General features: G+C 41.2%; 1 protein-coding gene across 6 annotated transcripts in view; it reads left to right on the top strand.

Annotated features, from left to right (window-relative positions):
• TTLL5 (tubulin tyrosine ligase like 5) overlaps window positions 1–12,605 on the top strand; it is a 137,976-nt gene that overhangs the window by 66,451 nt on the left and 58,920 nt on the right. For 4 of the 6 annotated variants that reach the window (XR_004082624.1, XR_004082625.1, XM_031064178.1 and 1 more), the window contains exon 29: window positions 6,092–6,246. The exons of the other annotated variants lie outside the window; for them this stretch is intronic. Coding sequence is in view for 2 of the 4 variants with exons in the window: in XM_031064178.1 (XP_030920038.1) it covers window positions 6,092–6,246 (155 nt within the window). In the remaining 2 variants the exon portion in view is untranslated. The remainder of the gene's footprint in view (window positions 1–6,091; window positions 6,247–12,605) is intronic. 6 annotated transcript variants of the gene reach the window in all.

Raw genomic sequence — 12,605 nt, 5'->3', positions numbered from 1 at the left:
CTGGGGTGGCCTGTTGGATTCCAGTATCTTGATGCATTAAGGAAGGCAAGGCAGCTGGACTACTTCCAGTAGTACTGGCAGACCTGCCAGTAAGCTGTTAGACCAAGTCCTGGTAGCTGTCCTGGATCCCAGATGTACCTGGGAGCTCTGTGGTAAAGGTAGGAAAATACAACACACTCTAGGGAGAGGACAGGTTAACAGTGAGTATTTATATTGTTGTAGTCAGTCATCTCTGAAGGCTGAAGGAAGAAAAATAACTGAAAGAATACAGAAAAATTTCTTCACTTTTTTTTTTCTCTCCACATGGCAAGTTCTTAGCTCTTCCCTTCTGTTAAAGATTTCATGGATCTTGAAAGCCTTAGGGGTGTCTGTGTTTGAGGAAGGGTTGGCAAGTGAAAATACTTGTGACTATGAAAGCCAGGTAATGAAAGAAAAAGTACATGTCATTTGCAAGCTGCTCGATAACGTTGGCATTGCTGGATGAACAATAAGTAATAAAATGGAGAATTAGGGATTGGCTGAAGAGTTGAGAAGGAGTCAAACTGGATAAACTTATGGATACACGTGCTTATAGAGCATATGGTAAAAATAGATTGAAAGGCAAAGGAGAATGCAAATGATGAAACATTTTGCACATTTTCAGTTTTCAAGGGGAATGGTTCCCTCTTTGGGCTTATGATACAATGTCATCTTGTCCTGCCTGACTCATCAAAATTTAAGGATTCTGGTCTGATCCTAAGGCAGAGGAGTAGTAATCTTACATGTATCTTATCATGATCCTGTCCAGTCCTCCTTTAAACAAAAAGGTTTCTCATTAAACAGTTTATTCATGTATGCCTTTGTTGATAGGGTTTGTTGTGCTGAAAACTGTCTCCTTCCATTTCTGACTGTGAAAATTTTATCATTTTGAGGGGTTTTTTTGAAGAGATGAAGTAGGCCTATGGTTACTGCATTCTTTTGACATATCTTTTCTATGTGACATGTGAAATATAGCTTGAGCTCTGGACCCCTTTTCCTCCTCACCAGTCAGAAATATCCAAATGGAAATGTGAGATGTGTAAACTGCAGAGGATGCAGTGTGGCTCCAAGTAAGAGAAATTATCTTTAGACTTCGTAGATCCCTGAGCTCCACCACTTTTTAGGCAACATGACTGGCTTCTGCCAGAAAAGTACTAAAATTGCCAACTGGAGAGGATCAAGTAGGTAATTTATAGTGTATTGCTTGTTGTAACATGTTGACCAGTGACACTTTGGATCTGCTGTTCAGGATGTTGGTAATGAAAATTTAAGTCACTTTTTCGCTGCCTGCCAAGAGGGGCAGAGTAACAACTTCTGGTGGTGTTGTGTCCCTGTTCACCCTGGTTGACTCCTACAAACTAGTAAGAGAAGCATTCAGGGCTTTGGAGGCTTTTCCTTAATCCGTGGGGGCTGATCTGCAACACTCATTATTATTGTTTTCTTTTTCTGATTGTTATAATTGATGGTTTTAGCTTATTTCAGCTATTAGAGAAGATCAAAAAGAAAATACTAAATTTATTGTAGAAAAAAGATTGAGTATGATAATGGGAAACTCCTGAAGAATTAGTATAATGTGGATCAGAAAAGTGAAAAGATATGAAACTCTTTTTCTGACTCTTGCTTGTGATTTCTTGGAAGTAATATACAATGGATCTTTGTCTGTAGGCTGCTATTAATTGGAAGCAAATTCTGTCCTGAAGGTTTTATTCCTATCTCTACTTGGAGAGTTCATATTTCATATTGAATTTTAAAAGCAGATTTACGAAAACAAACCCCTCAACTCCTATATTCAGCACTTTGGGATATCATTCTCAGAAATAAATTTCTCTGAATAAGGCATGACCATAGAAATGAGTTCTTTTAAGCTTATGTCTCTCTGCTGGCAAGGCAAGTGTATTGCAGTCGTAAACCTAGCTTGTAACATTTAAAAATAAAAATAAATGTAGAAAAATACTTCGGCATTATGCAATAATTTGTCTTTTGGCTTTATTAGCATTATATTTAAGTAAATGTAACAGTGCATATAAGTACTGTTTCTAACAGGGGTCTCTATTGATATGGCTGTGACAACCTATATGTTCTTGTTCCCTCCCCCCATTTTTTCATATTGTATCATAAACATAAGTACATCAAGTGGGCTCTTTTCCTTCCGTGAAAGCTTTTGGGGATTTACTATATCATGGTGTTCTTCAGTCAGCATGTTCCTTTCAGCTTCTGACATCTTTGCTGTTCCAATCAGTTTAAAAAATGTAGCAAAACTTTACAAATCCTTCTATCATGAGAGATTAGGTGTTTATTGTCTTGCCTTTTGCAAGGTCTGCAAAGAATGTGTAGATGTGACAGTAGATGTTTGAAGATTAGGGTGTTTGAAGTGTGCAGTGTAGGCTGCACAGGTCTCCTATCATACTGTCAGTGTCAGGAAAAATATTCTCAAGTCCATTGCTGCTAATGAAAACCAGAAATCTTACCAAGCAGGGGAGTTTGAGCCCATCTTGTTGCAATTCAATTTGAAAACTATCCTAATTCTTATGGATCTACACCAATAACCATCTTGTCTGTAGCCCCGCTAGTCTTTCTTGGTTTTGGAGAGATTTTCTGTTTGGTTTTGCTCCATTAGTACTGTTTCTGAAGCTACAAGCTCTTCTATATGGGTATTTTGGTCCAGATGCTCTACATTACCTTTTACACCAAAGTACCAAGTGATTTGCTGCTAAGTGTTTGCCTCTGTAAAGGGAAGAATGCAGTTCCATCAGGTGCACAGGGAGACTAGAAAATGAAGCCGCTGCTGAGCACAGATGTGTTGGGGGTGCCTCAGTAATCCTCCCAAACATCCTGGCCAGCTAATTATAGCAGCTGAGATGTCTCAAAGCATGGCACAGTAACAAGCAGTAACACCTGTCTGGGTGGGCTGGCTGCAGATAAACCTTGTATTCGTGCCGTTGTTCTCTCTCTCTTTGTGAATCCTTTGCCTGTTTTTAATCCTTCTGTAGTTTAAACACCTGTCTGTCTGGAATGTGTGCCATGTCACTATTACCCATGCTAAGCTATTTGCTCATCTGCTTAAAAAGACAGCTTTTAAATAAGCGATGATACATTGATACAATGATAATTAAAGAGGAAAGCATGTCACAGTAATAGAGTAGGATTGAGGTCGTTACTCATCAGACTAAATGGTTCTTGGCATCAAGATAATGAGGGGAGAAAATTGGATGAAATCATCTTCATTTCACACATTGAATGTGTTAGCAAAGTTGTGATCGCTGTTGCTGACAAGCTAAGAATTGTATATAACCTATTTTATTTACCATGTTGCCTTCTGTGTTTGCATCATTTACCATTCTTCCTTCTTTTCAGACAATAAATTCTTTGTGACCAGCAACTGTCATTGTTAGGTATTTGTATAGTGCCTGGCACAATCAGAACTAAATGTAATTTGAAGCTTTCTGTTACTGCAATGAAGATGCTTTAAATGTTAATTAAATTCCACAGAACACAGCAACGTTAAGGATGAGGTAGAGGCACCAAAATGTCACCTAATATTGTTTTCTGTATAAGGTGGATAAGAGTACCCATTGCTAAGCTTGCCTGATAATGTCCCACTGTAAGATCTTGTCTTAAATTGCTTATAGTCTTCTGAAACTTTATTTAAATTAATGTTTTCTGTGCTTATTGTTCAGTTTTCAGAACACTTCAGGCAAGGTGAAGTATTCCAGCCAAAACCAAGGCTGGATTAAGAAAATATTTTGTGCATTTTAATATATATGGAACTTTTCTTTTAAATCTCTTCATCTCCCATGCTTTGAAAGAGCAATTTGGAATTCAGAATTTTGTTGAAGCTTGATTGCAGAGTAACTGTTGAAAAGTTTCAGGTGTAATGTACTCAGCAAGACCTGCTAGACCATCTCAGCTTCCTGAAGGTTCCCTCCACCCTGAAGATGCTGAACTGAATTTCTCTGTATTTGCACCTCTAATGTACTTTGGCTTGAGCTTCTGTTCTCCTGTGTTTTCAGTAACCTGGTCCATGCTGGACTGGGGACCTGCCTGACTTGACTGCAGAATTAGTAGGAGTTCTGCCAGGTGTGGAGAACAGCTAGGGTATGGAGGCTGTGAAATTTGTATCTGGACATAATTTAGGGGAGGACACTGAGAGCCGTTAAGACAGAAGAACAGAAATGGATGGAGTTGGTAGTGTGGTAAATGTGGTCCAGTGAGCAGCCTACATTCAAGGACTGGATGAACAAAGAGGTTGGCAAAAGGAGTGGACTGGGGAGAGGAATAAAACCAGAACTACTAGGATACAGGATGTGTGAGAAACCAAGAATGGAAGTGTGGAAAGACAGATCAAGTAACTACTCCTGTGGAAAGTTCCAGACCTGAAATAATGTGGGTCAGGGTCCAGATGTAGTGAGGAAGCTAGTGCTTGGAGGTCTGTAAGAATGAAACTGTACTGAGGAAAACAAGGAGAATGGCATCTGAAATGCAGAAGCTGAGACTGATGGTGTGAGAATAATGACACACAGATGAGGAGCAAGAATGGGAAAGGATAGACTTAAGAAGAGATGAGGTAAAAGTGGCTGCTTTTGGAGAAGTGGGCAGAATCCTAGGGTATAACCACTAGAATTTAATCCTGTCCAGAACTTGGAGTTCTGAACCTACAAAATGCTTAGGTGCCTTGTACTACTAAAACACATGGTAACAACCATGGCTTAGGTGCTTTGTACTATAAAACACATGGCAACATGCCATGGACAACCTAGTGTGTTGTCAATGGCAATATTTATGGTCCAGAGTTCAGTGAGAGGACTGTCTGTAGTCCTGAACAATCCCATTTTAAGAATGAGTGTATTGTATTGCAATGAAGGCGGTATGTACTCGTTTGAGTAATTCCACACAAATTCTGTTAAGAGAGCATTGTTAAGCTATGCTTACATCACACTTTAAGTGTCTTAATAAGCATCCTCTTTGAGATCTGGAGCAGATGCAGGGCTAGTTGTTAGACTCTTCTTTCTGTCTGTGTCCTATGTTTCATTGGACACGTGCCTTCCAATTGCTGCAGAAGTGAGGAGGGCCAATACAGGGAAGTCAGGTTCACCTGACTATGATCCTAGGCGTTGTGCAGACCCTGATGTTTCTGCTGTTCCTAAAAAATAGCATATGATCATGTAATTTAAAGTAGTTGTATGTCAGAGCCTGACTGGGAGGCCTTTGCAAAGTTGGCTTTTCAACTTTTCTATTGTTTTGTTACTTTTTTTTTCCAAAATGTAAACTGTTACATTGCTGTGGTAGGTGCATTGCATTTATGTATTTCTTCAGTGCATCAATGGATAGTGCTTACATGCAGAGTTTGATCTTTCAAGAGTATAAGCAGCACAGGAGGAATGCTCGTAGAAGGAAGCAATGGAATACACGTTATATGCTTAAAAACTTACAGGTTTTAGTGCTTGATATTGCAAATGTACACCTAACGTGATTTTTTGTGCGTTTACTTGTGTGAACATGGTATTTGTAGGTGGTTATGTGAGCAGTTTCTTTAATGTTTGGTTGAGTTTTGGTTTGAATTTTATATCCAAGGTACTTATGCTTTGGGTTATGCCTGTATGTTTGTATAAAGAGGGGTAGAGACATGGCAGGTGTGTATGGTTGGCTTACTGACACAGCTCACCATGGCTGGAGAGGTATTCTGGTTCTTTGCTCAGCGTAATATAAGCTTCTAGCTTTTGATCAATGCATGTGAGGTTTATTTTCCCATGGCGGGAACTTTCTTACTTGGGATTTTTGCCCCATCTTTGTCCTTTTCCTGTTCTGTTCTGCTGTGAATGGAAGAGCTGTAATTTTCATGCTGGCCCCTGAATTTCATCTCAGGCATGATGGATGTTGTTGTCATCGTTCACTGCTTTATGCAACTAGCACAGTGCTTTTGCATATGAATATTTCCATATTCTAGCAATTTCACTTCTCGTAGTACATACTCTATCCCATTTACTTAGTGATACCTTTTCCCTTTTCTTAGCTTTTAATTGTCTCTGATAGTTTGGGTTTGTTTTTGTTTTGTTTTGTTTTTTTGCCTCCTTAGTTAACAAACCTGGACTTGGCAAGTGGAGCTATAAGCAAGGGGAATGCAGCTGCCCCACAGAGCGACTGGTCACCACTCAAAAAAAGAGGGTCACTGTGGCCTGTTCAATCAGACACTCATAGAGATGACAAAAGATCTGTCTCTTCAGCAGTCAGGTAAGTTCAAATTGCTGCTTTAGCTTTTTGAAGAAGAGTGCAATGCACTGCACTTGTTGGTTATTTGTAATTTGTGTTTAGCTTCTTGCTCAGATGCAGGGGTGTGTCCAGAGAAGGGCAACAGAGCTGGTGAAGGGTCGGGAGCACAAGTCTCGTGTGAAGCAGCTAAGGGAGCTGAGGTTGTTTATCCTGGAGAAAAGGAGTCCTGGGGAGTGGGGGGCACAATATTGCTCTGTACAAGTCCTTCCAAGGAAGTTATAGCAAGGTGTGTGTTGGTCTTTTCTCTTAAATAACAATCTATAGGACACAAGGAAATGGCCTCAAGTTCCATCAGAGGAAGCTTAGATTAGATATTAGGAAAAATTTATTCACCAAAAGGGTTGTAAAGTATTGGAACAGGCCACCTAGGGAGGTGGTGGAGTCACCTGAGGATTTTTAATACGTGTGTAGATGCGGTACTTAGGGACATGTTTTAATGGTGGGCTTGGTAGTGTTAAGGTTAACAGCTGGACTTGAGGATCTTAAAAGGAGGATCCTTTCCAGCATAAACAATTCTATGTTTCTTAGGGCTTAGTAATGGTTCCTCTCAGGTCTAGAAACTAGCCCTGTGAAAATAGCTGTGTTCCCAGAGCTGTCAGGTTCATGGTGAAATAAGGGCATAGATGAACATGGTGGATAAGAAGGAAATGTCTGTTTTTCCTTGATCATTTCCCATCCCTGCATCTGTAAGTTTAGGTTTGCTGGTGTTGAGACTTAAATGTAGAATGCAAACTTAGACCTTAAGGCATCTTCATGCTTTTTCCTTGACTATCAAGTATAGATTGTTCAAAGATAGAGCAGTGTTTATCAGAGTTTCTTTTCCAGATCTCTTCTTTATACCTTATATTAATTTTGGGCATTGGAATTTATAGTTATGGCTTATACACTCCTGGGAATCAGGGCAGACAACTGATTCTATGGTAAAACTATTCTTACTGTGATTCAAAGAGTAGCAAGGTTTACTTGCAAGAGTCTGAATCTTGGAACCTAGGAACAAAGCAAACTTGCTGCAGTAACCAGGCTGGAATACAGGCTCAAGACTGCTGGAGATTTAGTTCTTCCTTTGCCATTCCAGTAAATAATATTGAGTCCTTTGCCTAAGTGTTCATTTTTGTCTTCTAAAACAGGATAATAAAGCAGAGCTTCTCCAAGACATGAATTTAGGTCTGGAAAGCACTATGTACATGAAAATACTGATTTTTATCACTGGTGCCTGAATGCTACTGGAAGATGGAGAGAAGTGAGAGAGGGAGAAACACAGTGCAGAAGCCATATGATCTGAGTGGTGATCCTTTCCCAAATGGGTCCTTCAATAGAAAGATTGTAATGGGATTTGGAAAGCTCAAATAAAATTGTTCTTATTTCATCAGTCACTACTTTTCATCCTGCCTCAAGAAGAGGAATGTGAGAAATGAATTCCTGGCCTGTTTCTGTTCCAGCACAATGTTTGCCTCAGGGGTTTAAAGTTATTGAGAGAAGTGGTGGTGATTCTGCTCTTGGACCCCATCCAGACAAGCTATTACCTAGTCCAAATACAGAACCTATCCAACAGGTGTAAATTGCCTTCCTCTCCTACGTGGCTTGGAAGAGCAGCAGCATACAGGCTCTCCTAGAGCTTCCATTCCCTTTTCAGCTCTGTTTGCACCTTTGCATGGGCTCACAGACAGAGCTGCAAACCCCACCACTAATGCCCAGAACTCCACTCTGAATGATGTCCAGGGCAGTGTCTCGTCTAGCATTGTGTGCATAGTTTAATTGTGCCTTTAGTTAAAGTTTGTGTTTTATTTTGTACAGCAATCTGAAAATAGTTCAGAATTTTCCAGTCACAACTGATAGAAGATTCCATCTTCAAACCTTTTATGAGTCATTTAGTCTTTCATTACTTCAGTTGCTCTGTTTTCTATCCTCAGAACAAGAGTCAGAAAGATGCCTTAAGACTCTCTATTAAATTATTTTATCTTCATGGCTGCTTTTATTGAATGGCCAAAATACTGGGAGTTAAGAGTTTTATGTGAATCTGGAAATGGAAAAAAAATCCTTGAAGCAATGCTGGATTACTTGGTCTGTGGACTTCTGTTTAATGAGAGAGTTCCAAAAGGAATATCAAGGCCATGATATATGGGGATGGCTATCTTGTATTGTAAATGCCTTTTTTGCTGCTTGATTTTGTTACATTGGAGCAAGCAATTCATAGAGGGTCATCTGATGGGTGTCAGCCTGTGCTCATCACAGGATGACTGAAGAAAAGCTTCCTGTTTTGAGATTGAGATTCTCGTCTATCAGTTGCAGAATTCAGCAAGGATGGAATTGTTCTGTGAAATCAGTCTCTTATCTGGCTTGCACTTAGCTCTGGGTCAAGCATCTGTCTCTGAAGTGCAGTCCTCGCTCAGTTTTTGTATGGCTCTGTGCTGCTGAAGTTCGTTAGAAGATGCTTGCAAAGCTGTAGGATTCAGGCTATTCTATTAGACACATCATCTTCCCCGTTAATTCCCACTCTCACAATAGTGACTTATCTAAATTTATCTCAAAATAAGTTATCCTTTCTTTTGTTGATTCCTTTGCTTTGCATGAGATAAGGTGCTGAACTGGTAGTCTGCTTGCCAAAAGGCAAAGGAGGTCTTGGGTTTGCAATACAGAGACAGAGGGCGGTTCTAGGTATGTTAAAATGTTATTCTATACATCTGCACTGCTGTGCATTTTGAGGTTTTTTTTTGCCACTTTCCGTAAGTATTGGCACTATTTCCACTCAAATGATGGCCTAGCCTGTTGCTGCACCTCAGACAAAGAAGCCTGCAGGGCTGCACAAGAGGTGAAATGTTCCAAATTGTATGTGGCCTTACTTCTGACTGCTGTCATGTGACTGTCAGCCTCTGCCATGTTTGCTGCAGACCTGCCTTGTTGCCCTCTGTGTATCAGTGAAATTATGCCAAATCTAGAGCTGCTCTTGAAAAAGCATTCTCCTGAAAGCATTCTTGGTTTCATAATAAAGGTAAAAAATCAGGTGTTTAACAGAATGAAACTTATTGATTCAGAACATAAACTAGGTTTGAAGTATCTGTTAGCAAAAGCTGTGTAATCCCTAGTTGTGAGGACAGCAGATGGAGGTTAGTAGAGGTTTCTGGTACTGGAATTTGCAGCTGCTGTTCCACTTGTTTTTTGAAAAAGACAATGGGTTTTGTCTCCAAGAATTACTTGGGCAGGTGACTAAATCTTAAAGACTTGGACCAAAACTAGACATGAAAGTTTTTTTCTGGCTGATACAGATTTCTGTGTTTTCAGTGGGCACCTTGTATTCAGCAGCAGCCATCCTTGCTCATGTTCATCTCATAGGGGCAGTAAATTGGCAAGAATTCAGCAGTGAAATGGTCAGTGTTGTCTCAGATCTGTTTTATTAGCTTCCTGCTCATTCATAACATCTATCCCAAACCTGAAGACTGACCTCACACTTCCAAACTGCCCAGCATATTCTTTTCCTTGGATTTTCTGACAGACTTATCTAATTTGGTTAGGGCAGGCAGGCAAGCTTCCTTGTCATCAGTCAGAGGGTAGCATGGCAGTTGAATTTATATTCGAGAGCCTGTGAAGGGCTACTGCAGTCAGAGAAAAGGGATTCTCATCTTTTCCTTGCTTGACGTGTCTGAAATACTTCTTAGCTCATAATTTCTGCCAAGGTGCTCAGGTTCATCAAGAAATGTTTTGTTGGTAGACTTGTCTAATCTGGTTTAAATTTATATAAACACATGCTTTTTCAATTTTCTGATCTAAGGGGGGTTTTAAATTTAGTTTACTCTGGTATCACTCTCAGTGATAGTAATAGCAGTGGCTCTCAGGGCCTCACAGGCTGTGTGCACATACCTGCTGTATGTCCAGGTTCCCAAACAATCTCTGCTTTGGCTATTTTTGTTTTTACTTTTCCTTGCCTAGAAGTATAGAATAGGGTGGAAAACCAGAAAATGCCATCTAGACTTTTATCATCTCAGATGCCTCTGGGTTGCATTGCATGTATTTACTGCTCATGTACAGATCAACAATGTAGGTGCAGGAAATCCAGTACTACTTAAAAAGCTTCCTGTGCCTGCTCTCATAGAAAATATGTATCAATTTACATCCCAAAAATTCTACAGCAAAATGATTGTACACTCTGCTCACTTGCATGCCCCAGTTGGCACAGTCTTCCAAATCAGGACCTTCCTTTCAATTGCTGGCCTTCCTTAGCCTTGGCTGGGTAGTGGGTACTTTATATTCTGATTCCCCACCTAGTGCCTACTACTGCTTCAGGCCAATTTCTTTTACTGCTAGGGATACATGTACTATATGTTCTAGGTTTCAGATGCTCTGATCACACCAAGTATATATCCTTTGGACTTATGAGGAAGAATCCCAGATCTCTTTTGAGGGTTTTCTCTGAGCTGGTGTATTTGGCTTCTGTAGTTTCACTGAATCTTTGAGTTTTGTCAGAAAGACCCCAGACAGCAATCAGCAGCTAATTATGGTTCACTGGTCTCAATTCTTTGTGTCAGAGGGGCTGCTGAATGTGTTTGACCTGTAGAGAAGGTGAAAGTGGCTTTGTTGTTTCCTTAGTTTTTATTTTAAATTTGGAGCTGTGGAATGTGAAATAAAAAATTGTGCTTGGACCCTGACTAGACAGGCTCTGGAGAGCAGTGATAAAATGGAGACTTGAAATAGACAAAAGATGCGCAGGATGATTCTTACAATGATAGAAGGGTGAGCACTTGATGGGACAGTCTTGCTTTTTTGCAAAACTCTTGAGCTAGACTAGGGTGGGCTTAGCATGGGTGTGGCAGTTGGGGCTGTGGGAGAGAGTTAGCTATGTATGGGCTTGCAGCTAAAAGTAAGGACAAGAGAATTTCCTGGGATGTTGGTAGCTAGCACCAAGTTTTTATAAGAATAAATATCTTCTCTATGTAACATATGTGTTGCCTTGTAGTTCTGGCTTGATGGTAACCTTATTCTCTTCCAAATTGTTTTTTCAAGCTCCCTGCAGTTTCTTGCAAAGTGGAGGCTACCTGACTGCTCTCCAGTGCTGCATTTGCCAAGTGTTCAGGGCCTATTTGTTTGCACAGCATCTAGGTGTAAGGTGATTTGGAGGCTCTGCTATGCTGCTGCCTGTGGAGGAAATGAAGGGATAAAGCAGCAAGCACTGAGGGTTACACAGTAGGTCCTCAGTTCAGTCTGCAAACTGCAGTGACCTTAACACCTCCCTGAATAAGCACTACAGAAGTGCCAGAGCAGCAGCAGCCCAACAGCCCTGACTCCAGCCCTCTGCTAACATAGCCACATCTCTGTTCCTTGTTCCCCACAGTGCTTGTTCACTTTTCTCTTTACCTTAATGCCTGAATTAATTCAATTTCTTTATTTGAGGTAGAGAAGTAATTCAGGATGGGTTCAGTGATTTTTCTGTAATCTCTGTCTGCATTGCCTCAGTGGCTCTGTCATGCTGATTCTACCTGTGGATCACGAGAGAGGCAGCATTTCTGAGAGCCCTGAATTTGGGGTTTACTACTTCCTGCTCAGAGGAGGTTTGAGGAGGGCAGGTGAAAAATAGAACTACTACCTGGGTAGGTGTACATTTTTACAAGTCTGTTTCCAGTTTGTGCTTGTTCTTCTCCCTGTGCATCCAGGCATATTTGTGCCTGTATTTCCTGCCTTAACAGCCTCTTACCTTTAGTTGTTGTTTTGGTTTTTCTTCTTCCCATGCATGTCTCCCAGGGTCACCAGTGACAACTTGTTAAGTGTGGAAGTGAACTGGCTGACTTAAACTTCAGGAATACATGGCTCACCTTGTATTTTTTTTTCTATATATATATTGGTCACACTAAGGAAAATTGTCAGGGCCAATTGCTCTCCATCCTGCTTGGAAATCGCTCTGGGCCTCAGCACCATGGATTGGCAGAGTCCTCAAGGATCCCAGCTTCCCACAGCTAGGCCTTGGCTCTGTGCGTGTGGAGGCTGCAGGGAGGAAAGGCGCAGAGCTCGTGACTGGCCCAGACAGTCTGAGGCCTGGCCCCGCAGCTCGGCTCCCCAGACGCTGTTGAGTCGGACTTGGCTGGCGGCCGCCGCGCTGTTCCTTTGCCGAGGTAATAAGTGAGATTAATCACAGGACCCTTTCCAGAGGCTGAGGAGGTTTGTGCTGCATGCAGGGAGACTGTAGGAGCCAGTGCTGGGAGCTGGAGGCAAAAGCTGAGGCCTCACAGCGGGGCAGAGCAGGGCACTGGTGAAGCTGTGCAAGGACGGCCTCTCTGCTCAGCTGCTTCTGAGAAGCATTACTGGAGCTGCAGCTGCTGCCTCCCCTGCGGCCC

The sequence above is a fragment of the Geospiza fortis genome, unplaced genomic scaffold (assembly GCF_000277835.1).
Source record: "Geospiza fortis unplaced genomic scaffold, GeoFor_1.0 scaffold54, whole genome shotgun sequence".
In the NCBI taxonomy this organism is placed as follows: domain Eukaryota; kingdom Metazoa; phylum Chordata; class Aves; order Passeriformes; family Thraupidae; genus Geospiza; species Geospiza fortis.
This window is presented reverse-complemented; position numbering and strand designations above follow the sequence as displayed.